Below are 25,512 nucleotides of genomic sequence, written 5' to 3' on the forward strand. Positions count from 1 at the left end.
GACTCTGCTGGCAAGGACTCGGCTCCACGGAGTCTCTGAGGAAATGGCTTTTGAGCTGGGCCTCCAGCACTGGGGTGGAGGAGGAGGGGATGCATTTCCGATGCAGGGAAGGGCCTGGCAGTCGGGAGCGGCTCGGGTTGGCAGGAGCACTATGGGAAGGAGCCAGGCCTGGGAGGCCCTGAATGCCAGGCTGAACCCACCCCAGAGCCCAGGGGCACTTAGTGACTGCACGACGAAGATGGCAACGGAGATGCAGTCTGAACCTGGACAGGCTCTGGGGAGTCCTTGAAGGCTCTGGACGGGCTGGGTGATGAGAGCTGGCTGTAGAACCAGTTGCTCGTTACCACGTGCAGGATGTGTGGAAGGAGGTGAAGGACAGGAGGCAGGGAGACGGGTGAAGGGCCACTGATTCTGTCCAGGGAAGAGATGTCATAATGATGTTGGTGGTGGTAAAGGAAGAGATGCAAAGGGGTCAGATGGGAAGAACGTGGCCCAGTGGGATGGGCGGGACCTGGGGACGAGACAGAGGTGGGGGGGTGGGGTCCAACATGGCACAGCAGGAGGCCCGTGCTATCACTCAGTCACAACAGCCAGGGAGCAGAGCTGGCCGGAAGAGAAGAGGGTGAATGTGGCTGCATCTGGTTTGGAACCTGCTGATGGATTGCATGGGACATCGGGCACAGAGGTGTCCCTGAGGGAGCTGAAATGTGGTCCTGGAGGTGGCATCAGGGTGACAGTGGGAACAGACAGGCTTTCAGCTGGGAGAAGCCCGACTGGGAGTCGGGGAGGGACAACAGGGGCCCCGGGAGAGGGTTGAGAAGACAGTGGAATTAGGAGTCAAGGGCCGGGGCGGGGGGAGTTGTGTCCAAGGCCACAGAAATCAGGAGAGGCTGGGCCTGAGACAGTCCCGTTAGATTCGAGGTGAAGAGGGCTTGGAGACAGGGTAGTCCCTTTTAAGGAAGGTGGAGGCTAGAGAAGGCTGCAGCAGTGGCAGCCGGCAGGGACTGATTTTAGAGTTCTGGACATTAAGAGGGCTTTAAGCTGTCCTAGACCCAAGGACATTACAGTGACCTGATGACACCACAGCATAGGGTCGCAAAGTGATCCCAGAGAGCACAGGAGCCACCTGGCCACAGTGAGAGGGCAGGGTGAAAATGGCAACTAGGGCCTCCCAGCCCAGAGACGCAGCTCAAACGTCTACATCAAACTATCTGGTCATTTTTTAAATAGGGAGACTGAAACCAGAAGGTCAGCCTTGGCCAAGCCTGGCCACTGCCTCACCAAGTCCAGGACCAAAACCCAGGCTAAGGCCAGGGTAAGGACACCAGAGCTCAGCCAACGGAGGCCTGCACCCTGGTTCCGGTGTGGGTGGAAGGGCTGGCCCTGATTTCGAAACTCTCCTTCCTCTCCTGACACTGGCAGAGGCAAAGTGCAGCCTCTGCAAAAGGGATGCAGGCCGTGGATGAAAGCAGCCACTCACGGTGAACAGCCCTCCAGAAGATCTAGAGCTAGCCAGGCCTGCTCCCCCACCCCCCCGTACCCCCATTCCTGACTCCAGTGCACCCCCCACCCCAGGGCAAGGTCCAGCCCGTGGTGTGCCACCAGCAAACACTGGCCCAGGTCCCTGAGGAAGGTGCTTCAGGCTAAGCTGGTCAGCATTTAGGGGCATCTCAGAGGTGATGGGGAGGCAAGCCAGCACCTCGCATCCCACCCGCACACACAGGCCTGGTCGGTACCCGCGGGGTCTGGGGTAAGAAGACGGGGACACACGCAAGGAACGGCCGGGGAAACGCGCGTAACCCACGAGCCACCGGCCCGCGGCCCGCTGAGCACGCACGCGCACACCCGCGCGCACGTCCCTGGGACCCCGGCCCCGCCCCTCGCCGAACCGCCCAGTCTCCGGACTCCCTCCTTCCCCTTCCGGACCCGCCAGGATGGGTCTGCGCCGTGTCTGAGGCGCCCCCTGCCGGGCGCTGGCGGAGCTGCACGCAGGCCCCGCCCTCCGGAACGCCCTACGCAGACCCTTCCCGGCTGAGACCCGGGCTGAGACGCAGGCCCTGGCTTCTGCCCTGGCGCACGTGGTCACCAGGGCTGCTGCGCAGCACCCCTCGCCCGCCCCCGGCGAGCTCCGGCCGGGCAGAGGTTTCCGTGGCTGCGAAGCAAGGTTGCGCCAGGCCCGACGCCCCGCCCCGTTTCGGCGCAGCCCCGCCCGCCGGGCCCGCCGAACCCGTCCTCCCCTCTGCCTGCGCCGTCGCTTCTGCCGCCACTGCCGCGGGGGCGCGGGGGCTGCGGTGGGCGCTGCTCCGGCTCGGCGCGGACGGGAGGCGAGGGGGCCGCGCCAGGCCCGAAGCCGAGGCGGAGCCGGGCCGCCCCCGCCGCGCCCGCCGGCCCGCCCGGGATGAGGCGCTGAGGCCCAGCATGGCAGGCCCGGGCCCCACCTTCCCGCTGCATCGGCTAGTCTGGGCGAACCGGCACCGCGAACTGGAGGCCGCGCTGCACAGCCGCCAGGTGAGGCCCATCGGGCGCCCGGGCCGTCCTCCTGGTCCCCCACCCAAATCTGTGGTCTGCATCGGGAGGCCGCCTGCCCGGCTCCCTCTCCCCGGCCCAGAAGAGAGGTCACCTGCCCCTCGAGCTTGGGCTTCTGGCCTCGGCTCCCAGCGCTGGGCCTTGCCCTGTCGGTCTCCCCGCTTCACACTGCATCCAGCCTCCGAACTCGCGCCGCACCACCCCTGAGCCAGGCTGAGAAAAGCAGCCCGGTCCTGGTCGCCAAGTCAGTCCAAACTCTTGACATCGGCAGCTGCACCTTTGCCTGACCAGGCCCTCCCCCCCCCCCCCCCCCACCCCCCCCCCCCCCCCCCCCCCCCCCCCCCCCCCCGCCCCCCCAGCTCTGTCCCTCGCAGAGGGCAGGAGAGGTGGGCAGGCCCTTCCCACCTACCCCCTCTCCTCCTTTGCCAGGACACTCAGGCCACCCTTTGCCATTTCCACCACCTGTGTGCTGTCCTTATTTCCTGCGTGACCCCCATCCTTGTTTATCCCAGTGGCCTTCTTGCCTTCGCCTCTTCTTACTTGCCCTGTGCTGAGTGTCTCATCTCCCCCAGCACGACATTGAACAGGAAGACCCCCGGGGGCGCACCCCCCTGGAGCTGGCCGTGTCCCTGGGGAACCTGGAGTCCGTGAGAGTCCTCCTTCGACACAATGCCAACGTGGGCAAAGAGAGCTGCCAGGGCTGGGCAGGTACTGCAGAGGGCAAAGGGGCTCCCGTGAGGCTGGCAGCGGGGGGGTGGTGTGTGGGAGTGAATGGCCAGGCCTGGAGCCATCTAGAGAGCTCCCCTCAGCAGCCCAGTGCCCCCAGTCCTGCAGGAGGCAGTCAGCACTGGGGACCCTGAGATGGTGCAGCTGGTACTCCAGTATCGGGACTACCAGAGGGCCACGCAGAGGCTGGCTGGCATTCCGGAATTGCTCAACAAACTCCGCCAGGTACAGCAGGACGTAGAGGTGTGGCCAGTAAGGGGGGATGTGGGGCGCCATGGAGGGGACCCTGACAGACTATGTGGGGGAACCCTGCCGGGCCTGGCCTTGGAAGGGTACGCAGCCTGTGCAGCATGCTTTCCTGACACTGTCAGTGAGGTCCCTCTCTCTTGACCCCAGCCCAGGTTCACGGAGGAAAGAGAGGCAACCAGGCCCACATGGATGAGAGTGGGCCCTCTGGGGAGAAAGCCTTTTGCCAGCATAGAGGGTCCTCTAGCGCTAGAAATCTCAACAGAACTTTAGATCATGGGTCTCCTGGCTAATGCAGATTACCTGGAAGGAGGGTTTCATCCAACTTAGTGGATGCGGCCTGGACTCCTGTCCACCCTTCTCAAAGCACACAGTGGGTGGGTAGGGGGGCCCCCACTGGGAGAGCACACTACCTTGTGCCCTCCACCCCAGGGGCAGGCCCCCAGGGGGTCACTGTGCCCACTTTGCAGGTGAGGACTCTGGGATCCAGAGGGGGCAGAAGCTCCCCCAGGGACCCCCAGTGGGCTAGTGGCCAGGTTGAGCCTGGCCCCAGGCTTGCAGATGCTTATAGCCTGACGACTTGCAGACCTTTCAGGCCCCACCTGGCCCACCCTTTCCTGGGGGGGGTTTGGCTGGGTCGTGGGCAAAGCTGGACCACGGCGGCACATCGCGCCTCGCTGAGGGAGTTCCCCGGTTGGCGCTCCGCGCTTTCACTGTGGGGGGCTGGGTTTGATCCCTGGTTGCGGAAGGGCTGGGCTCCCAGAAGGGGGCCTGTGGACAAGGGGCTTCCTAGGCCCGCTGGGCCCCGCTGCAGGCAGGGCCCTGACCGGTGCTCTGGTCTACCTCAGGCCCCCGATTTCTACGTGGAGATGAAGTGGGAGTTCACCAGCTGGGGTGAGTGGGGACCTCTTGGCTCTCAGGGGCCTGGGCTGGGGCCGTTGGGAAGGACCCTCGGTGACCTCTGTGCCTCCTGCAGTGCCCCTCGTGTCCAAGATGTGCCCGAGTGACGTGTATCGCGTGTGGAAGCGGGGTGAGAACCTACGGGTGGACACCAGCCTCCTGGGCTTTGAGCACATGACCTGGCAACGCGGCCGGAGGAGCTTCATCTTCAAGGGCCAGGGTGAGCTCTGGGGGGCTCCCCGCAGGCACGCAGCAGACCAGGGCCCCCAGGTTCTCCTGTGGCTTGTGAGGACAGTGCTGTCCTCTGTCTCTATCTCCAGATGTGGAAATGGAGGCGGGGGTGGAGGGCGTCCAGAGGCTGAGGCCACACCCCGTAGCAGGAGGCGGCTGAGGGCACCACGATAGCCCTCTGGCCACTGTCTGGGCCTGGCACTTATTTGTCCCCCTCACACCCCCACGCCGGCTGGCAGAGGCGGGAGCCTTGGTGATGGAAGTTGACCACGACCGGCAGTTGGTGCACACGGAGTCGCTGGGGCTCCCGCTGCACGAGCCTGAAGCGCTGCTGGCCACCATGCGGCCCAGTGAGGAGCATGTGGCCAGTCGCCTCACCTCTCCCATCGTCTCCACCCACCTGGACACTCGCAATGTGGCCTTCGAGAGGTTAGTTGGGGCCTGGCCACACTGTAGGCAGTGCCCTCGAGCCTCTAGTTCAGGCTTCTGGGAGGCTGAGCCCCTCGCAGAGGCTGCTCGGGAGGGCGAGGGGGTCCCTGCAGGCCCAGTGTCTCTTCTGGACCACCTGCCGGTCCTGGGTCCTGTGGCACCTTCCAGCTCCTGCACGCCTCTCTATACTGGCAGCTGTCTCCCTGGGAGGAGGCTGGGTCAGGGAGTCCCCGGTTTCCTGACTTCTGACCTCACGTGTTTGCCCATAAAACAAGGATTGAGGCTGCCGTGCAGGGCAGCTGTTTGCAGCAGCGTCGGCTTCTCAGCGGTGCAGCTGCGTCTGGGCCAGAGTCCTTTGTGGGTAGCCTAGGAGCCCACCCTTCCGGCAGGGTGTTATTTCTCTGACAACACGTGCCCCAGTTCCAATAACAGACTTCAGAAACACTTTTTTTCAAAAAACAACTTTCTTGAGATATAATTTTGTATAGTGTACCGTTCACCTATTTAAAGTATGCAATTTAGTGGTTTTTAGTATCTTCACAGATATGTAACCGGTACCACCGTCCAATTTTAGAACATTTTCGTCACCTCAGAAAGAAACCCTGTACCCTTTAACAATCAACTCCCAATCAACTCCCTTTAACGATCAACAATCCCCTCCCCCCAGCTAATCTACTTTCTGTCTCTATAGGTTTTCCTGTTCTGGATTTTTATATGAATAGAATAATACAGTATGTGTGGTCTTTTGTGACTGGCCTCTTTTGCTTAGCGTAATGTTTTCAAGGTTCATGCAAGTTGTAGCATGTAACTGCTGCATTCCTTTTTATGGCCAGGTCCGTTGCACGAATATCCCACATTTTGTTTATTCATCCGTCCGTTGACAGACATAAGGATTATTTCCATCTTTTGACTGTTGACTATTTGACTATGAAGCATGCTGCTCTGAACGTTAGTGTACAAGTTTTGGTGTGGACATACATTTTCTTCCTCTTGGGTATTTACCTGCGAGTGGAATTGCTAGGTCCTGTGGTGACATGTGGTTAATTAAACACAGACGTTTAATTGTTTGAAGAGCTGCCAGACTATTTACCAAAGGGGCTGCAGCATTTTGCATTCCCATCAGCGGTATATAAGGGTTCTAATTTCTCCACATCTTCACCAACACTTATCGCTCATTTATTTATTTATTTTGGGGTTATAACCATCCTAGCTGTTGTGAAGGTGGTACTCATTGTGGTTTTGACTTACATTTCCTTAATGACTAATGATGTTGAGCATCTTTTCACGTGCTTATTGGCCGTTGGTATATCTTCTTTGGAGAAGTGTCTATTCAGATCCTTTGCCCATTTTATCTTTTTTAAAAATTAATTAATCAATTTGGCTGCGTTGGGTCTTTGTTGCCGCGCACGGGCCCCCTCCAGCCGCGGCGGGCTGGGGGCCACTCTTCACCGCGGCACGTGGGCTTCTCATTGCGGCCACTTCTCTTGTTGCGGAGCACGGGCTCTAGGTGCACGCTGAGGGCCGTTGGCCCGCAGGCCCAGTAGTCGCAGCTCGCCGGCTCCAGAGCGCGGGCTCAGTAGTTGTGGCTCACGGGATAAGCTGCTCCGCGGCTTGTGGGATCCTCCCGGACCAGGGATTGAACCCGTGTCCCCCACATTGGCAGGTGGATTCCCAACCACTGCGCCACCAGGGAAGTCCCCCGTTGCCCATTTTAAAAATTGGGTTATCTTTTTATTATTGAGTTAACAAGAGTTCTTTGTATGTGCTAGGTGGAAATCCCTTATGAACTACATGATTTGTAAATATTTTCTCCCATTCTGTGGGTTGTCTTTTCACTTTCTTGATGGTGTCCTTTGGAGCACAAAAGTTTTTAATTTTCATGAAGTCCAGTTTATCTATTTTTCCTTTTGTTGCTCGTGCTTTTAGTGTCATATCTAACGATACTTTGCCAAATCCAAAGTCATGAAGATTTTCCCCTGTGTTTTGTTCTGAAAGTTTTGTAGTTTCAGTTCTTACACTTAGCTCTTTGATTTATTTTGAGTTAATGTTTGTATATGGTGGGAGGTAAGGATTCAACTTCATTCTTTTGCATGTGACTATCCACTTGTTCCAGCACCGTTTGTTAAAAAGACTGTTAATTCCCATTGAATTGTCTTGGCACCCTTGTGGAAAAATCAGTTGACCAGAGATGTATGGGTTTATTTCTAGACTCTCAATTCTATTCCACTGATCTGTATGACTCTCTTTGTGCACTGTCTTAATCACATGTTGCTTTGTAGTAAGTTTTTGAAATCGGAAAGTGTAAGTCTTCCGACTTTGTTCTTCTTTCTCAGGATTATTTTACGTATTCTGGGTGGGTCCCTTGAAATTTCATATGAATTCCAGATTCAGCTTGTCAATTTCTACAAAGAATTCAGGTGGGATTCTGATAGTGTTTGTGTTGAATCTATAAAACAGTTTGGGAAGTATTGCCATTTTAATAATGTTAAGTCTTCTGCTATGAACGTTGGATATTTTTCCATTTTAGATCTTTAATTTTTTTCAATGATGTTTTGTAGTTTTCAGAGTATAAGTTTTACACTTACAGTAAATAAATTTATTCTAAGTATTTTATTCTTTTTGATGCTATTATAAATTGAATTGTTTTCTTGATTATATTTTTGAACTGTTCATTGCAAATCTGTAAAATTACAATTGATTTTTATATATTGATCTTACATCCTGCAATCTTGTCAAACTCATTTTTTAGTTCTAATGGGTTTTTAGTGGCTTCCTTGTATTTTTTATATGTAAGATCGTGTCATCTGTTAATAGTTTTACTTCTTTCTTTCTAATCCGAATGCCTTTTATTTCCTTTTTTTTTTTTTTTTTTTGTCTAAATGCTTTGTCTGGAACCTCCAGTAGAATGTTGAATAGGAGTGGCAAGAACAGACATCTTTATCTTGTTTCTGATAAAGAAACAAGGGTGAAAGCATTCAGTCTTTCATCATTAAGTGTGACATTAGTTGTGGGTATGCTTTATCAGGCCGAGGAAGTTGCCTTCTGTTCCTAGTTTGCTGAGTGTTTTTATCGTGAAAGGGTTTGGGTTTTGTCAGATGCTTTTTCTGTGTCTATTGATATGATCATGTGACTTTTATTTTTATTCTATTGATATGTGTTGCTATCAGTTAATTTTCAGATGTTGAACCAACCCTGTATCCCTGGGATAAATTTCACTTTGTCGTGGTGTATAATTGTTTTCGTATGTTGCTAGATTTGGTCGGCTACTATTTTGTGTCCATATTTCTAAGAGGTAATGGTTTATAGTTTTCTTGTAATGTCTTTGCCTGGTTTTAGTATCTGAGTTAGGCAGTGTCACCTCCTTGTCTATTTTTTGCAAGAGTTTGTGAATAATTGGTATTAATTCTTCTTTAAAAGTTCGGTGGGATTCTTTGGTGAAGCCATCTGGGCCTGGGCTTTTCTTTGTGGGTACTTTCTGGTTTGTTTTTGTTTTTACTGCTTCCGTCCCTTTACTTGTTACAAGTCTGTTAGATTATCTACTTCTTCTTGAGTTAGTATTGGTAGTTTATGTCTCTCTAGGATTTGTTCACTTCATCTAAATTATCTAATTTGTTGGGATACAGTTGTTCATCATATTCTTTTATTTATAATCCTTTTTATTTCTGTAATGTCAGTAGTAATGCCCCCTCTTTCATTTCTGATTCTGGTAGTTTGAGTCTTCCCTCTTTGTCAATTCCATTGATCTTTTCCAAGAACCAGCTTTTGGTTGAATTGATTTTCTCTATTGTTTTTCTATTCTCCATTTCATTAATTTTCATTCTAATATTTATTATTGCCTTCCTTTTGCTTGCTGTGGGTTTAGTTTGCTCTTTTCCCAGTGTCTTGATATGGAAGGTTAGCTTACTGATTTTAAGATCTTTCTTCTTTCTTAATATAGTTATTTACAGCTATAAGTTTCCCTCTAAGCATTGCTTTAGTCGTGTTCCATAAGTTTCGGTATGTTGTATCTTCGTTTCCATTCACCTCAAAGTATTTTCTGATTTTGCTTTTGATTTATTCTTTGATCCGTTGGTTATTTAGGAGTGCGTTGTTTACTCTTCTCATATTCATGAATTTCCCAAGTCATCTTTTTTCTGTTACTGATTCTGATTTCATTCAGTTTTTTTTTTTTTAATTAAGGTTGCTTTTTTGTTGTTGTCGTTATTTATTTATTTTATTTATTTACTTTTAGCTGCGTTGCGTCTTCGCTGCCGCGCTCAGGCCCTCTCTAGTTGCGGTGAGCAGGGGCCGCTCCTCGCTGCAGCGAGCAGGCTTCTCATTGCGGTGGCTTCTCTTGTTGCTGAGCACGGGCTCCAGGCGCGCAGGCCTCAGTAGTTGTGGCATGTGGGCTCGGTAGTTGTGGCTCGCGGGTCCAGATGGCTCTGCGGCACGTGGGATCCTCCCGGACCGGGGCTTGAACCCGTGTTCCCTGCAGCGGCAGACGGATTCCCAGCCACTGCGCCACCAGGGAAGCCCTCATTCAGTTGTGATTGGAGAACATGCTGTGTATGATTTCTGTCCTTTCAGTTGTATTGAGGTTTCTTTTATGGCCGAGCCTAGGGTCTATCCTGAAGAATGTTTCCCATGCCCTTGGGCAGAATATGTATTCTGTTGTTGTTGGGTGGAGTGCTCTAAGGACGTCTATCAAGTCTAGTTCGTAGTGTGTTCAAGTCTTCCGTTTCCTTGTTGATCTTCTGTCTACTTGTCCTATCCATTCTTGAAAGTGGGGTACTGAAGCCTCCAACTATTATTGTTGAATCAGACATACTTTTATTTTTAAATTTTTATTATGGAAAATTTCAAGCACATATGGAAGAAGAGAGACTAGCATAATGTTCTCATCACCCAACTTCAGCATTTATCAACATTTTGCCAGTGTTTTTAAAAAAATTTTTTTTGGCCACTCCGCACGGCTTATGGGATCTTAGTTCCCCAACCAGGGATCGAACCCAGGCTCTCAGCAGTGAAAGCGCCGAGTCCTAATCACTCGACCGCCAGGGAGTTCCCAACATTTTGCCAATCGTGTTGAATCTACCCTTCCTCCCTTTTTTCCTGTTTTCTTTTTCCCCCAACTATTTTAAAGCACGTCCCAGATGTCGTATCGTTTCAACAGTAAATGCTTCTGCGTGTGACTCTTAACAGATGAGGATGTTTTTAAACCGAGCCCCAACGCCATTATCACACCTAGCAAAAATTAATAATTCCCCAGTACTTTCTAGTCCTCAGTCCTCTATTCATTTGTCCCCAGCTGTCCAGGCAGCCTCCTCAAGGCCCCTGTGTGTTTCACAGTGGGAAGGCTAATTGGAGGGGGTCTTTGGAAGGGACGACTTTGGCCAGAGTTGGGGGGGTGGGGGTGTGGGTCCTCATGAGCTCCTGTTTGGTCTGTTTCAGGAACAAATGTGGTATCTGGGGCTGGCGGTCTGAGAAGATGGAAACCGTTAGCGGCTACGAGGCCAAGGCAGGAGAGGCTAGTGGTGGGAGCTGGGGTAGGAGACGAGGCCCAGGAACTCTGCCCCTTCTCCACATCCACCCTGTGTGGAGGGAGAGACCCAGCAGCCCATGGGCTCCGGATGCCCTGTGTGGCCATGGGAACTCAGTGGGGCCCGAGTGCCCAGCCCCTGCTGAGCATGCAGGGGTTACCCACAGCACGGGCCCCTACCCGATCACCGAGATGAAGCCAGGAGCATTTTAACCCTCATTAGTGACTCCCCGGGGTTCAGACCCCGCCCCCTCCACTGTGGGGAGCGAGATCCTATCTGTCCCTGGGGACAGGAGGACTTGGGGCCTGTGCTGGTGAGGCTGAGTGTGGGGACCAGGCTCTGAGCCCCCAGCTCCCCCCGTGTCCCCCCCGCCCCCCAGGTGTACAGCGCCACCAATGTGGAGCTGGTGACACGCACACGCACGGAGCACCTCTCCGATCAGGACAAGTCGAGGAGCAAAGGTAAACCCAGGTGCGCCTGCCTGCTGCCCGGTCACACCGTACGGGGTGGTCACCCTGATCTGGGGTCAGGGCCGGAGTATCTGGGACCAGCTGGAAGGCTTCCCCATTCCCGTCTGCTCTGCCTTCCACCACAGGGGAGGCTCCCAGGGTGGCGGCTAGGTGTGGGCAGTCTGGGGGCAGTGGCCCCAGGTCCCCTCATGGGCTCCACCCCTTCTCCTTAGGGGGGAAGACTCCATTCCAGTCCTTCCTTGGGATGGCCCAGCAGCACTCCTCCCACAATGGGGTGAGCCGGGGCTGGGGGGCGGGGGCTGGGGGCCCACTGGCAGGGCCCACTGGGCGGGGCCGGGCCGGCGCCTCCCGAGCGCTAAGCCTGGTCCCGGGGCCACCCAGGCTCCTGTGCAGCAGGCAGCCAGCCCCACAAACCCCACCGCCATTTCCCCCGACGAGTACTTTGACCCCAACTTCAGCCTGGAGTCGAGGAACATCGGCCGCCCCATTGAGATGTCCAGCAAAGTACAGAGGTGAGGTCTGGGGGCTGGCGAGGGGCTTCCCTCTGGGACGGGGGACCCTGCCTGGTGCCCCTGAGCCCTTGCAGACCCTGTCACACACAGGGCCCCCTGGAGTGGGGGACTCACTCACCCAGCTAGCTGGCTGCCTTCTCAACTTCACTCCCTGGGGGCCGGGGCCGGGTCTGCTTTAGCCATGGTCCTTGGCACCCAGCTCGGGGCTTGGCTCAGAGGACTGGTCGCTCTTCTTGGTGAACGAATGAATGGGCGGCACCACCCATGTATGGTTTTCTGTTCAACTGAACGAGCACCTGCTGGGGGCCAGCTTGTGGCAGACAGGAAGGGCACGCGGCTCTAACACCTCCTGGCTTCGTGGCCCAAGGAATCACCTTCCCCTCTGAGAGTCTAGTCTCCCCCTCAGTAAAATGAGAACAGTTGCCTTGGGCCACCTGCTCGCAAGGGTGCTGTGAGGCTCCGATGAGCCGTGACTTCTAGCGCGTCTGGTGGGCCCAGCACTGTGCCAGGAACCTCACGTGGACTCCCTCAGCCACGCAGCGGCGGGGCTGGGGTGCGACCCCAGCAGTGCGGTCCTGAACTGTCGGGCTGTGCGGGACCCCAGAGTACGGCGAAGTGCGGCGTGCTGGCTGGCTGTGGGCCCAGGAGGGGGACGGCTGCGGATGAGGCGGGACTGAAGCCAGGAGCTCAGCCCTGCCCTCCTCATCCAGGAGAGCTGAGCTGGCGCAGAGCACCCGGGGCCCAGCCTGAGCCCGGGGCCTGGGGGCAGCAGGGCTGCGGATGAGGCGGGACCTGAAGCCAGGAGCTCAGCCCTGCCCTCCTCATCCAGGAGAGCTGAGCTGGCGCAGAGCACCCGGGGCCCAGCCTGAGCCCGGGGCCTGGGGGCAGCTCAGGCTGTAGGGCCAGAAGGACATAAGCTCCTGGGGGAGGCAGGCAGGAGCAGCTGAGCAGAGAAGAGGGTCCCCCAGGCCAGGTGGAGAGCAGTAGAGGCAGATGTCCAGAGTAGGTGCGCCTTAGCAGAGGGGCCACCAGAGGTTCCGTGACCCACGTCCTGCGGTTGGCCGGGCAGGTTCAAGGCAACACTGTGGCTGAGCGAGGAGCACCCGCTCTCCCTGGGTGACCAGGTGATGCCCATCATCGACCTGATGGCCATCAGCAACGCTCACTTTGCCAAGCTGCGCGACTTCATCACCCTGCGCCTCCCGCCCGGCTTCCCGGTCAAGATTGGTGAGAGGGTGGGCTGGGCGGCAGGAGGGCCCCCGCGGTGGGGTGGGCACGGGCCGCAGGGCTGGCTCAGGCTCGACATCTCCTCACAGAGATCCCCCTCTTCCACGTGCTCAACGCCCGCATCACCTTCAGCAACCTGTGTGGCTGTGACGAGCCCCTGAGCTCGGTGTGGGTGCCAGCGCCCGGCTCTGCCGTTGCAGCTTCAGGTACCGCCGTGGGCGGGCGCGGGGCTGTGAGGTTCGCTGGTCTCTGCGCACCAGGGGCTGAGCACGCCCCCTCTGCCACACCCAGCGAGCCCCTTCCCCTGTGAGGTGGACCCCGCCGTGTTTGAGGTGCCCGACGGGTACAGCGTGCTGGGTGCAGAGCGCAGCGAGCCCCTTCGCGACGAGGACGATGACCTGCTGCAGTTTGCCATCCAGCAGAGCCTGCTGGAGGCAGGCACGGAGGCGGAGCAGGTGGGGTGCGGGCAGGAGCTGGGCCCTGGGCGTGGGCAGGGGTGGCAGAGGTGACAGCTCTGGGCTCTGGCTGCTGCAGGTGACTGTTTGGGAAGCCCTGACCAACACCCGGCCTGGTGCCCACCTTCCCCAGGTCATGGCTTACGAGGAGCAGCTTCAGCTGGAGCGGTGAGGCCCTCCAGGACCTGCCAGGTCCCTGTCTCAGCCCTGCCCTGCCTCGAGGACCCTGCCGGCCGGGGGGGTTCTTGGTTGGTGGGGTTAAGTAGCAGGGAGGTGCTGGCCCCAGGACCCCACACCCTGTTTGAGGCCACCCTCCATCTTCCGTGCTGCCCACCAGCGAGGGCGGCATGAGGGATGGGGAGACAGGGCCCGGCCTTGTCTCTTCTCTCCGGTCTTCGGATCCCAGCCTCCCTGTCCTTATCTTCGGCCTCCACAGCCATGTCCCAGCCCTTGACCTCCTCCCCAGCCTTGGCGCTCACGGGTGTGCTCTCCCCTCTCATGCCTCGCCCGGAAGGGCCCTCCAGGAAAGCCTGCAGATGTCCCTAGAGCCTGGGGGTCCGGGATCCCCTCACAGGACGTCCCCGGCCCCCCCAAGCTTTGAGGAGCAGCTTCGCCTGGCCCTGGAGCTGTCCTCGCGGGAGCAGGAGGAGCGGGAGCGGCGGGGGCAGCAGGAGGAGGAAGACCTGCAGCGGACCCTGCAGCTCTCACTCGCGGAGCGCTGAGCGCGGCCCTCCGGCGGGCTGTCCGGGGCTGCTCCGCCGCCCACTTGTGTAACTTATTTATTTATACACGCCCAGCTGCTGCTGAGCCTGGGGCCTGGAGCCCTGGCGGCGGGCTTGCGTTGGAGACTGAGATGGAAATAAAGAGACGCTCAGCGGCAGGCTTGCTCCGCTCATTGGGGGGGAGTGCTGGGGGGCACCGAGGGGAGACACCGTGGGCAATGGCCTTAGACTTGGGTTTGAATCCTGACCGTGGTCCCCTTGGCCTCTCTGAGCCTCAGTTTCCTCAGCTGTAAATGAGACCACCTCCCACCCCCAGGGCTTCTGGGAGGGTAAAATGAGCCGACAGGTGTCAGGTGCCCTAGTAGGTGCTCCGTGAACGTCAGTTCCCCCGAGCCCTGTCCCACCTACTGGAGACCCCGGTTCTTGCGGCCACACAGTCTGGCTTTCCGGGAACCCACCTTCCCCACCCCTGCTCGTGTCAGGGACGGGGAGAGGCTGGTTCTCCAGACTCTGCCGGGTCAGAGGAGGCCCTGCACCCCAGGCCTGGGTTCCTGACCTGACTCCAGCAGGTTCTACTGCAGTGACATTAGATAAGTCACTTCCCCCTGCCGCCGCCGGGAACCTGCTCAGCCCTGCCCTGCTCACCTCCGACGTGGCCCTGAGGACCTGCTCTGAGCCTCACGGGTTAGTTCTAAACCCACCCTGATAGCCCCTGAAGCTTCGAGTGTCTCTCAGTGATTCATGCTGAGCGGAAGCGCCAGGGCCAATCGGCAAGGAGAAAAGTTTGGGGTGCTCCCACTTAAGACGGTTTCTGGTCCTCTCCAAGACCCGGGTCCTCAGTCCTTCCTCCCTAGGTCCCATCCCTGCTGGTAGCCCAACGGTTGAGGCCCAGAGCGCAGCTCAGGTGACCTAACTGGGCGGAGCAGGGAGGACAGGGGCAGGGGCGCCTCCTGTGAGGAGGGACCGAACCCTGAGCCCAACGTAGGCCGCCCCTTCCCGCCGGCCGCCGTTGCCGGGCTCCGCACCTGCGCCCCGCCCCCAACGTGTTTCGGGGGGCGGGGACGAGGCGGACCGAACCTGTGGAGACGCGAAGGGAGGGGCGGTGGCCACTGCTCGCGGGCTCCTCAGGCCGGGCTGGACGGGTGTCTGGCCCTTTAAGGTCCGCCCTCGAGGAGGTGCCAGGCCCTGGTGGCTCCGAACTCTCCTTCCTGGTCCTGCGGGGCAGGGACTGTCCGTGGGGCTGCGGGAGGGTGCTGTGCCCCTGCCGGCCCCGGTGCCCCCGGCCTGGTCCCATGGCCCTGGTCACAGTAAGCCGCTCGCCCCCGGCCGCTGGCCCCTCCACGCCTGTGGGGCCCACGGTGAGTCTGGCTTTGCTGTGGTCCTGCCCACGCAGCTGGCTGCCAGTTGGGCCTGGGGGAGTGCTTGCTGTCCACGGGCAGCCTCCCCTGAAGCCTGGAGGGTGTGCGGAGGGGGACTTCAAGTCTCAGGCTGTGGGGGGAGGGGTTGGGGGGGAATCTTGAGGCAATCAGGAACTCGGACCAAGGCGAGATCCGGAGCCGTGACCGCCTGCGGAGGCCCTACCCCGCTCTGGGCCCAGACGGGGGGCCAAAGCCTCAGGCGTCTCCAGCCGCGGCAGCCCGCCCCCTTACCTCCGGCCGCTGGACCTGAACCTGGGCCCGGGCTCCCCCAGTGCCTCCACGTGGAGAGTGGACCGGAGCGCGAAGGGGACCTGAGCCCCTTTCTGGTTCCCTTCCCCGCTGCGGGGGTGGGCGGTGTGCGCGGAGGGGGCGCGATTCCTCCACCGACCACCACAGCAGCCCCGAGACGGGGGAGAGGAGAATCCTTCCCTGCCACTTCACTCTGCCCTGGGGGCTGCTTTCTCAGCAGGACCAGGTGTCCCAGCGCAGAAGCCGGCTCCAGCGAAGGTGAGCACCTCTTCCCAACACGCGCACCTCCGTCCAGCCGCCAGCCTTGGCCACCGCCATCCTGGAGGACTTGCAGCCAAAGCCCACTACGTACTATGTGGGGCCGTGTTGCCAGTAGGCACAGCTGGTGGGCACAGCTGGCTGCCTTTGCTTTCATCTTCCCCCTGGTCAGTTGGAGCTCCTTCACCCACTGTCCTGGACCTGGCTCTGGCCAGTGGTCATGAGCCAGTGGGCAGCATGGGACGGCAGGGCCTGAGGGCTCCCGAGTCCCCACCGGGTTCACAGTATCTGCTGAGTTAGGCAGGTGGGAAGGAAAAGGAAGCAACCTCCACCCCTCCTCAGACAAGAAAAGATGGGCTGGAGGCTTGAGAGCCTCCAAGGCAGTGCTTCCCAAAGTGTTGGGGTAGCCTTACCCGGGAACTGGTTAGAAATGCACATTCTCAGGCCTCCACTCCAGGCCCACTGGGTCTCCGGGGATGGGGTCCAACACCTGTTTTAACAAGCCCTCCAGGTGCTTCTGACACACCCCTGTCCTAAGGGCTACGATGGGCCATAATGGTTTCCCTGCTCCCCTGCCAGGCAGAGCTTTGCAGTACTCCGCGGGGCTGTCCTGGGACTGCAGGATGGAGGCGATGATGGAGACGCAGGCAAGGCCAGCTCTGAGCCAGTGGAGGAACCCCCCGGGGAGGAGCAGCCCCATGGGGACCAGACAGACGACGGGCATGGGCCCCAGAGTTCCAGGAAGCAGGAACAGAGTCAGCACCTGCGCCTCATGGTGGGGCTGCTAAGGCCACAAGACGACATCCGCCTGGTGAGGGCCCCGTCCAGAGCCCTCTGGCCCTCTGAAAGGGGAGACAGCCGCTCCCCAGGTGGGAGGAGAGGGTGGAATGGGGCCAGTGTGTGTGCGTTTGGGGAGCAGTGGTGTGAGAGCAGGGGGCCCCCTGGGGAGCGTAGCGGTTACACAAACCCCAATGACTCTGCTGTTTCGGCTAGAGTTGTCTTAACAGGGCGATCCGGTCATGTCTCCGGGTTTCTGGAGAGCTGGGAAAGGATGGGGAGGTTTGTCCGATGTGAGCCTGTAGGGTCAGATTAGGTCCGAGAGCTGGGAATTACCCAGAGGCGGGTTTCTGTTCAACCAGCACAAGACCTTCCTGACCATGTGAGTTGCCCACAAATGAACTGCTGCTCAGGGGGGGCCTGCTGAGCGCCCACCGCGGGCTCGTGTGCCGGAGGGGCCCGTGCGGGAATGGGACACAGGCGGGAAAGTGAGGACCAGTTCCCAGGTGCCTGTGGAACAATCTCACTGTCTGCAGCAAAATGGGAAAAACCAGATGCAGTCAGTTTTTTGTAAGGCAGAATTAATTCCACAGAAGCACCATCCTTTATTGTGAAACTGTGTCCTTAATATTTCTTTGGTGAAAAACATTCCTTGAGTCAAATTATGGTAATGGCAAGTGGAAAGGTGTTTCTTAAACCTCCTTCCTAGGCAGAAAAAAAAAAAAAAAAAGGGCAATCTGTCATGCCCATTCTCCCCTTTTTTTCACACACACCCTCTCTGAGAAAAATCTTTCTAAACATTTTATTGGACCATGAGATCCCAGAGTTGGGAGCCACTAGGTTGTAACCACGGATCTGGTATCTGGGAAGAGAGGGATGGGCGCGGAGGGAGCAGGTGGCAGGTCTGCTCTAGACCCGGCTGGGTGTCAGGTCGGGGTGCGGGGAGCAGGGTCCTCTGGGCCACTGTGACCCCGGGCTTTTCCCTTCCTATCTTCCCCAGGCAGCCCAGCTGGAGGCGGCCCGGCCCGCCAGGCTCCGCTACCTGCTGGTAGTTTCCACAAGAGAACATCTGAGCCAGGATGAGACAGTCCTTCTGGGCGTGGATTTCCCTGATAGCAGGTGGGAGCAGGGAGAGGAAGGGAGGAGGGCAAGGAAGTGAGGTGCTGGGCGACAACAGCTTTCCCTCTGTCCCTGCCAGCTCCCCCAGCTCCCCCAGCTGCACCCTAGGCCTGGTCTTGCCTCTCTGGAGTGACACCCAGGTGTACCTAGATGGAGACGGGTAAGAGGTGGCAACTGGAGGGAAGGGAAAGGAGAGGGGCCAGAGGGTGGAATAACTGTGATGTGTGGGGGTGGGGAGGGGTGCAGGGGTATGGTGGCTACTGAGGAGCAACTGCAGACCTCTAGGCTGGGCCTACTCTCAGCTCCACTTGAGATTCACTGTGTGATCCTGGACAAGTCACCTAACTGCTCTGGGCCTCAGCTGCCCCATATCTGGCAAACAGGGCTTATCTTGAAGTTTAGATGATGTGTATACACTTTGAGGACCAGCCTTAGGTGGCTAGTGGGTAGGCCTCTCAGGGGGCCCTGTCCCATAGCCAGGAGCTGGGTTCCCCCCCAACCTGGTCTCCCACAGGGGCTTCAGTGTGACATCTGGTGGGCAGAGTCGAATCTTCAAGCCAGTCTGCATCCAGACCATGTGGTAAGGGGCTGGGTCTTGAAGATGGCTCAGGGTCTGGGTAGGGGCAGCAGGGAGGACAGCGTGACCCAGCCTCTCCTCTGTCCCAGGGCCACGCTCCAGGTGTTGCACCAGGCATGTGAGGCGGCTCTAGGCAGTGGTCTTGTGCCAGGGGGCAGTGCCCTCGCCTGGGCCAGCCACTACCAGGACAGACTGAGCTCTGACCAGAGCTGCCTCAACGAGTGGACGGCCATGGCTGACCTGGAGTCTCTGCGGCCTCCCAGCATCGAGCCCGGCCGGTCAGTGCAGGGAGGGGAGGAGAGGGGGGGATGTGCCATGGCAGAGCGGGGAAGGGGCCCCTGGACTGACGGGCTCGGTTCCCAGGCCCTCGGGACAGGAGCCGATGGAGCAGGCGATCCGGGCTGAGCTGTGGGAGGTGTTGGACTCCAGCGACCTGGAGAGCATCACTTCCAAAGAGGTGGGCAGGGTGCCGGGGACCAGGGGGAGAGCTGGGCCCTGGTTGCGGGGGCCTCCGGCTGGGCCCCAGACCGGTCCTCTCCTTGGAGCCTTCCCACTTTAGCTTTCCTCCTGTCTGAGCTGTTCCCGCGTGCCTGGCCTCAGCTTCTCTGCCTTGGTGGGACAGAGTATTGTCCTCAGAGGCCCCAGAGGGAAGGCTGGGGCATCAGGAACCTCGCAAGGCGCCCCCAGCCTCTCCTCACCCTCCTGCCTGCAGATCCGCCAGGCCCTGGAGCTGCGCCTGGGATGCCCTCTCCAACAATACCGCGACTTCATCGACAACCAGATGCTGTTCCTCATGGCCCAGCAAGACCGGGCGTCCCGCATCTTCCCCCACCTCTACCTGGTGAGCTGCAGGCTGAGGGCTGGGAGATGGGGCCCGCTGCAGCTGGGGGAGAGGGCCAATGACGCTCTCTCCGTGTTCACAGGGCTCAGAGTGGAACGCAGCGAACCTGGAGGAGCTGCAGAGAAACAGGTAGGGTTTCGAGCCCTCCAAGGACTGCCCGCCCTCTGTCTTCCCCCGCGGGGAAACCTGGCCAGAAACCCCCAGAACCCTCTCAGCAGCAGCTAGCTCTGCTTCCAGCTCCGCCCCTGGGGCCGTTCCCCTCGCATGGCTCAGGCGGGGACAGGGGAACAAGCTACCCTGCTGGTCTGCTGGCAGCTCCCTGGCCCCCTCTTAACCTCCCCAGCTGTAAAGCAGAAAAGCCCCTCTTCGCCTGACCGCGTCTCTGGGAGCAGGGAGGGCCCCGCTCCCACAGGAGACCTGGCTGCCCGCTGCCAACAGCTCCTGTCACTTGTCCACCATGGGCTTTCGGGAGACCTGCTGTGACCCTTGTCATCCGGCTGCTGCAGATCCATCCCATCGCAGCTGACCTCAGAAGCCCTTCTCTAACTGACTCCTGACGATACCAGAAGGGCGTGTGTTGCAGGCCGCCCAGCAGCTACCTGGAAGCGGGGTGGGGACGGGGCGGGGGGGACAGTACTCAAGCCCGGTGGGGTGAACCGATTTGCTCAAGGTCACCGTCATCTCCTCCTCCCACCGCAACTGTGCCGCCCCCACCGGGCCCTCAGAACCAAGAAAACTAACGCCCAGGGTCCGCCGGCTCCGCTGGCCAGCGGGCCTGGTGCCCATGGCCACGTCAGCCTGGCCTTGTGCCCCGTGCTGCAGGGTGAGCCACATCCTGAACATGGCCCGCGAGATTGACAACTTCTACCCCGAGCGCTTCACCTACCACAACGTGCGCCTCTGGGATGAGGAGTCGGCCCAGCTGCTGCCCCACTGGAAGGAGACGCACCGCTTCGTGGAGGCTGCAAGGTCGGGCCGTCCCACCCCTCCGCCGCCCCGTCCCAGCTTCCTGCTGTCCGGGGCCCGTGCCCTCCTCCTGCCTGCTCTGCCCTCAGCTTTTCTGGCCCTCAGGGTCCTTACCTCCTCTCCCCTCTGCGCTGGGAGGTGAGCCCGCCACCTACCTGCCTTTCCCCGACCCTGACGGCACAGCAAGGGGGCGGGGGAGGGGGAAGCTGACCCGGTTCGGCCTCCACAGAGCGCAGGGCACCCGGGTGCTGGTCCACTGCAAGATGGGCGTCAGCCGCTCGGCCGCCACGGTGATCGCCTACGCCATGAAGCAGTACGGCTGGAGCCTGGAGCAGGCTCTGCGCCACGTGCAGGAGCTGCGGCCCATCGCCCGCCCCAACCCCGGCTTCCTGCGCCAGCTGCAGACCTACCAGGGCATCCTGACGGCTAGGTACGGAGTGGGGGCCAAGGGGAAGGGGGTGGCGGGGGTGGGGGCCGGAGGTTGCGGCTGGGTCACTGGAAGCTGACTCAGGGCCACCCCCTCGCAGCCGGCAGAGCCATGTCTGGGAGCAGAAAGTGGGTGGGGCCTCCCCAGAGGAGCCCCTGGCCCCCGAGGTCTCTACACCGTTCCCACCTCTTCAGCCAGAACCCGGGGGCAGTGGGGAGCTGAATGTGGTGGGGTTGGAGGAGAGCCAGGCAGCCCCAAAAGAAGAGCCTGGGTCACGGCCCCGTATCAACCTCCGCGGGGTTATGAGGTCCATCAGCCTCCTGGAGCCATCATCAGAGCTGGAAAGCACCTCAGGGGACGGTGACCTGCCAGAGGTGAGGCTGGGGCTAAGGAAGGAGCCCAGGTTGAGGCAGAGTGGGGCCCGAAAGGAGGAGGGGGCAGATGGCCGGAGGATGGAGAAAGTCCAGGACTGGGGCTCGGCTTGGCCCTGAGCGGGGGGCACCTGAGCAGGGGGGCCACACCCTGGGCAGCTCCTTTTCATCCCCTCAGAGTAGCCGAGGAGACCCGATGAGGACAGGCGAGCGCTGCCTTCCACGGGAGCTGGAGAGCAGTCACGGGACAGGGCCATCTGGTGGGCTCCACGGCCAAACCAGCCCTAGGCTGGCGGCTGCAGGCAGCTCTCAGCCTGATGAAAGGACTTGCTTCCTAAGCGGCGGGGCTGCCCAGCCTTGGAAGGAGCATCCTCCCCAGGCCAGGAGCTGCACAACCACCTGTTGACCCCAGATGGGTGTGGATAAGATGATCTCAGCACCCCCTCCCAAATCGGAAGGGCAACCCATCGAGGGATGGCGGGCAGAGGGGTCATAGCACTCACACTACCGAAGTGCTGGCTGAGTAGCTAAGCAGCCTCTCTGTGCTAAGCGCTGCAGGGCACAAGTGTTAAGACCTGGCCCTTGCCTTAGGAAGTCAGGCCCCCCATGTGACTTGAGGGCAAGGTGGCTGACCTGGAGGAAGGAGAGCTCACCTCACAGAGGATGGGAACATTTGGGAAAGGCTTCCTGGAGGAGGTGGCACTGGGTGTGGAAGGCTGGGGGGAGGAACAGATGGTTGATGGGTGGGTGGGTGTGTTCCTAACGGCAGGGTGTCCTCACTCGGCACCCAGCCCAGGGCCCGGCACCCGGAAGATGTTTCCCTTGTGGCTCATGGGACTGACTGTACAAAGCAGCGGGGGGCAAGAGGAGGAGGAGAGGACCCCAAGGACGTGGCGGGCGCAGGGGAGCTAAGGAGGTCTTCTGGGGGCCAGACAGGTGAGGGCTGAGGAGCAGTGGCAGTGGGGCTGGGGTGCCGCCTTCCCTTCTAGGGAAGTCTGACCTGTGAGTACCTGTAGTAGCTTTTTCTGTATTCACTCAACAGATGCTCTGCATCTACCCTTTTCTAGGCTCTGTGCTCCGTGCCCCTGCCTTGGAACGACTTCCCCGTGACTCTTCTTTATACTCTCATCCTTCCAGGTTTTCTCTTCAAAGGAGTTTTCAGATGAAGACCCTCCACAGCCCTTCCCTCAGCTCTCAAGCGCCAAGGGAGGCCAGCAGGCCCGCAAGGGGCCTTGGCCTGCCCTGAAGTCCCGCCAGTCTGTGGTTGCCCTCAACAGCGCCGCCCTGGTGGCCAGCCGGACCCAGGCCTTCCAGGAGCAGTGGAAGGCTGGCTGTCCGTCCACGCCCAGGCGGCAGAAGGTGGTGAGGCAGGCCAGCGTGGATGACAGTGGTGAGGAGGGCGAGGTGTGAGCCCACACACACTCCCACGCCCCACTAGACACAAACAGAGGCGCCGGAACGCAGCTCCTGGGATGAGCACCCCTCACTCCTGTGGGCCTATCCACGTTCCTCTTAGCTCCTCCCCAGGAGGCCCCAGACTCCCGTCACTACAGCCTCAGCACCTACAGCCTTAAGTCTCAGACCCATGTCCACCTGTCCAAGGGCTCAAGATTTCCTCCACATTTGGGGATGTGGTAGAGAGACTGAAGGTGCCTTTGGGGGCAACAGTACCCTAGCTTCATCCTCAGCTGCTGCCTGAAACACACACTTGCAGCCATGGAATAAAACAGAGCTTCTCAGTGCAGAGAGCCTCATGGTCCTCCCTCCCCTACTCCTGTCCGCCTCATCCCCCCGCCCCCACTTCACTCCTGGGGCTCTGCAGAGAACCATTGGCCCCCAAAGGCCGAGAGTAACCTCAGTCCCCAAACCTGGGAGGTCCTGAGGAGTGGGGAGCCAGACCCCTCTGATGGGGCTGGCCGGTCAGCAGCCTCCCTCACACCCCCCGTAAGCAGCCTGAGTCTTCTGCTGCCGCCAGCACCCTCCACCTGCACTGCACTGGAGCACAGGGCACTACGCCAAAGAGAGTCTTCTTTCGGAGCTTCGTGGCCTCTGGCCAGTTTCTCATAGTCTTAATAGTGTCTGGTTTTGTACTTAGAAAGAAAAAACATTTTCATATTGTCTTCAATTTTATGATAAAGCTTGTCGGTCCACTCTTTCTCTGGTTGCACAAGGATTGTGGCCTCTCCTTACCCCTTCCAGTCTCTTCATAGTTCCCAGGTATCTTGCGACAGGCCCGTTTGGGGAGTGGTGTGTTTGGGGTGGGGTGGGAGGAAGAAGGGGGAAGAGAAGAGGGGAGGTCGCGCTATCTCCCTCATCTCCCGGGGCAGGGCCTGGGTAAATGCTAGCTGCCCCGCCCCCCTCAGGCAGGTCGGCAGGGGAACAAGTCTACACTGGACAGCAGGTGCTGGGCTCTGTCGGGGCAGTGGAAGGGAGTTACCCATGAGGAAATGGAAGCTGTCGATGCCTATGTGGACAGGACCAAGCCCGTCACAGAAGCTAAGGCTCCTTTTGGGCACTTGAGGCTAGTTCTTGAGCACACTTTGGGTCCCAAGAATCTTCTTCTTGCTACAATGCAAGAGAGCCTGACTTTCCAAGCCAGCCTATCACTGCCAGGGAAGAAGGACCCTCGGTGGGCCCTCCCCTCTGCCTAGGGGTTCCTCCTGCTCAATTACAGTGTTCAAGAAGAGTAAGCGGGTCCATCTTTGTCACTTCTCTCCCCTCTTCCCAAGATCATATGCTCTGCCCTATAACACTCTAGTTTGGTTGGGGGTTGGGAGTGGGTGGGTGCAGCTCCTTCCCTCAAAGCAGGCCTCAGATAGGAGCTGGCAGCAAATGTTCTTGTTGATTGAGACCTCACGCCCAGTTTTAGGAATGAATCTCTCACTCAGACCCTGGTGGGACCCCCAGCACTGCTCTAACCCTAGTGGATGGAGGAGCAGGAGACTTGGGTTCTAGCCCCAGCCGTATCACTTACAAGTTTCTTCATCGTAAGTCTCTCTTTCTTTCTGTAAGACAAAAGGATTAAACCCGTAAATCCCTAGACCCCACCTCCTGCTTTGATATTTTAACAACACGCGTCCTCTGTGCACTGACAGAATTCAGCCTCAGCACGCTCTCTAGAAGAGGAATCATTTGTACCTGTCTGTGGGTAGCAGGCCCAGGGTCACAAGGTGGGGTACAGAGAAGCCAGATGTGATTCTTGATCCATTTGGCTGGTCCACCCTGCTGAGCAGGGAGGGGCTGCCTGCCATCTACAGCCACCCATGAGTCCCACCCAGACTGCCCTTTCAGCAGTTCTGGGCCGGGGCTCGGGGACAGTGGGGGTGACAATGTCAGGAGGGAAGCCAAGGTCGGGCCCTGCCCTCCTGCAGTCTGTGCAGCTGGGGAAGGCAGGATCCAATCATGAACTCAGAGCTGTGGGGCCCACTAGAATCTATGGAGGATTCTGAGAAGTAAGAATTCAGCACGAGGAGAAACAAAAATTGGAGGGGAAAATTATCTGCATCAAAAATACAGACAAGGGCTTCCCTGGTGGCGCAGTGGTTGAGAGTATGCCTGCCGATGCAGGGGACACGGGTTCGTGCCCCGGTCCGGGAAGATCCCACATGCCGCGGAGCGGCTGGGCCCGTGGGCCATGGCCGCTGAGCCTGCGCGCCCAGAGCCTGTGCTCCGCAACGGGAGGGGCCACAGCAGTGAGAGGCCCGCGTACCGCAAAAAAAAAAAAAATACAGACAAATGATTAAGAACTATATGTACACTGGGAGTTCCCTGGTGGCCTAGTGGTTAGGATTCCGGGCTTTCACTGCTGTGGCCGGGGGTTCAATCCCTGGTTGGGGAACTGAGGTCCCTCAAGGCGTGGCATGACCAAAAAAAAAAAAGAAAAGAAAAGAAAAAGAACTGTATGTATAGACAAAGCTCATACAAATTGCTAAAGGGGCAAAAAACACAGTTTAAAAAAAAAGATATAAAATGAAAAGAGCGTCTCCCTCCGATCTTGTCCTCCAATCCTTCACAGGCAACCATTGTTACCAGCTTCTTCTAAGGCCCTCCAAAGACATTCCATGCTTAAGTCATCAAATACATTTGTGTATTCTTTTTAAGTATAAATTAAAGCATATTAACATACTATTCTGCATTTTGAAAAATTTTTTTCATATCACCGAAGAGCTGTACATCAGTACAGAAAGCTCTGCCTAATTTTTAAAATAAGCACACATATTCTCTTATGGAATCCATCATGATTTAAGTGGTCATCTACTGAAGGACATTTATATTGTTCTGGGGTTGGTTTTTTTTTTCCATTTCAAGTAATGCTTAAGTACCCTTGTATATACTTTCTTGTGCACACATGGCCACTAATTCCGTAGGCCATATTTCTAGAATTGCCGAAGCAACTTCATTCTTCGTTTTTAATTCTGAAGGGCACTGCCTAATTTCCTTGTAAGAAGTTGCACTAATTTACAACGAATGGGAATGCCCTGTTTATGTTCTTAAAGGACTGTCCAACCTGCACATCAGTCGTCTCATATGAACCTTGCAACACTCT

The 25,512-nt window shown here is 58.1% G+C and overlaps 2 protein-coding genes across 10 annotated transcripts; both read left to right on the forward strand.

Annotated features, from left to right (window-relative positions):
• Positions 1 to 2,028: 2,028 nt before the first annotated feature.
• On the forward strand, positions 2,029 to 14,114 carry ANKRD13D (ankyrin repeat domain 13D). 8 transcript variants are annotated; one of them, XM_028501566.2, is made up of 15 exons: positions 2,032 to 2,508; positions 3,099 to 3,234; positions 3,344 to 3,477; positions 4,347 to 4,392; positions 4,475 to 4,618; positions 4,869 to 5,058; positions 10,489 to 10,564; positions 10,957 to 11,038; positions 11,260 to 11,321; positions 11,429 to 11,559; positions 12,629 to 12,786; positions 12,876 to 12,992; positions 13,078 to 13,241; positions 13,375 to 13,409; positions 13,756 to 14,114. In XM_028501566.2, the coding sequence occupies exons 1-15, from the start codon at positions 2,419 to 2,421 to the stop codon at positions 13,961 to 13,963; spliced, it is 1,773 nt and encodes a 590-aa protein (XP_028357367.1). In that variant the 5' UTR covers positions 2,032 to 2,418; the 3' UTR covers positions 13,964 to 14,114. The 8 variants fall into 8 exon arrangements, with proteins under 8 accessions (XP_028357368.1, XP_028357367.1, XP_028357369.1 ...); XM_028501568.2 differs by having other exon boundaries at positions 3,353 to 3,477; positions 10,489 to 10,555; positions 13,321 to 13,409; positions 13,678 to 14,114; XM_028501564.2 differs by having other exon boundaries at positions 2,033 to 2,508; positions 13,321 to 13,409.
• Positions 14,115 to 15,113: 999 nt separating this feature from the next.
• On the forward strand, positions 15,114 to 24,435 carry SSH3 (slingshot protein phosphatase 3). Of its 2 annotated transcripts, none has more exons than XM_007109553.3 (14): positions 15,114 to 15,321; positions 15,851 to 15,888; positions 16,468 to 16,699; positions 17,666 to 17,784; positions 17,864 to 17,944; positions 18,299 to 18,364; positions 18,451 to 18,639; positions 18,725 to 18,818; positions 19,074 to 19,202; positions 19,285 to 19,331; positions 20,025 to 20,171; positions 20,398 to 20,598; positions 20,696 to 20,969; positions 22,104 to 24,435. In XM_007109553.3, exons 1-14 carry the CDS (start codon positions 15,256 to 15,258, stop codon positions 22,374 to 22,376), a joined length of 1,956 nt encoding a protein of 651 aa, XP_007109615.1. In that variant the 5' UTR covers positions 15,114 to 15,255; the 3' UTR covers positions 22,377 to 24,435. The 2 variants fall into 2 exon arrangements, with proteins under 2 accessions (XP_007109615.1, XP_007109614.1); XM_007109552.3 differs by having other exon boundaries at positions 15,115 to 15,321; positions 15,848 to 15,888.
• Positions 24,436 to 25,512: the final 1,077 nt, after the last annotated feature.

The sequence above is a fragment of the Physeter macrocephalus genome, chromosome 16 (assembly GCF_002837175.3).
Source record: "Physeter macrocephalus isolate SW-GA chromosome 16, ASM283717v5, whole genome shotgun sequence".
NCBI classification, from domain to species: Eukaryota; Metazoa; Chordata; class Mammalia; order Artiodactyla; family Physeteridae; genus Physeter; species Physeter macrocephalus.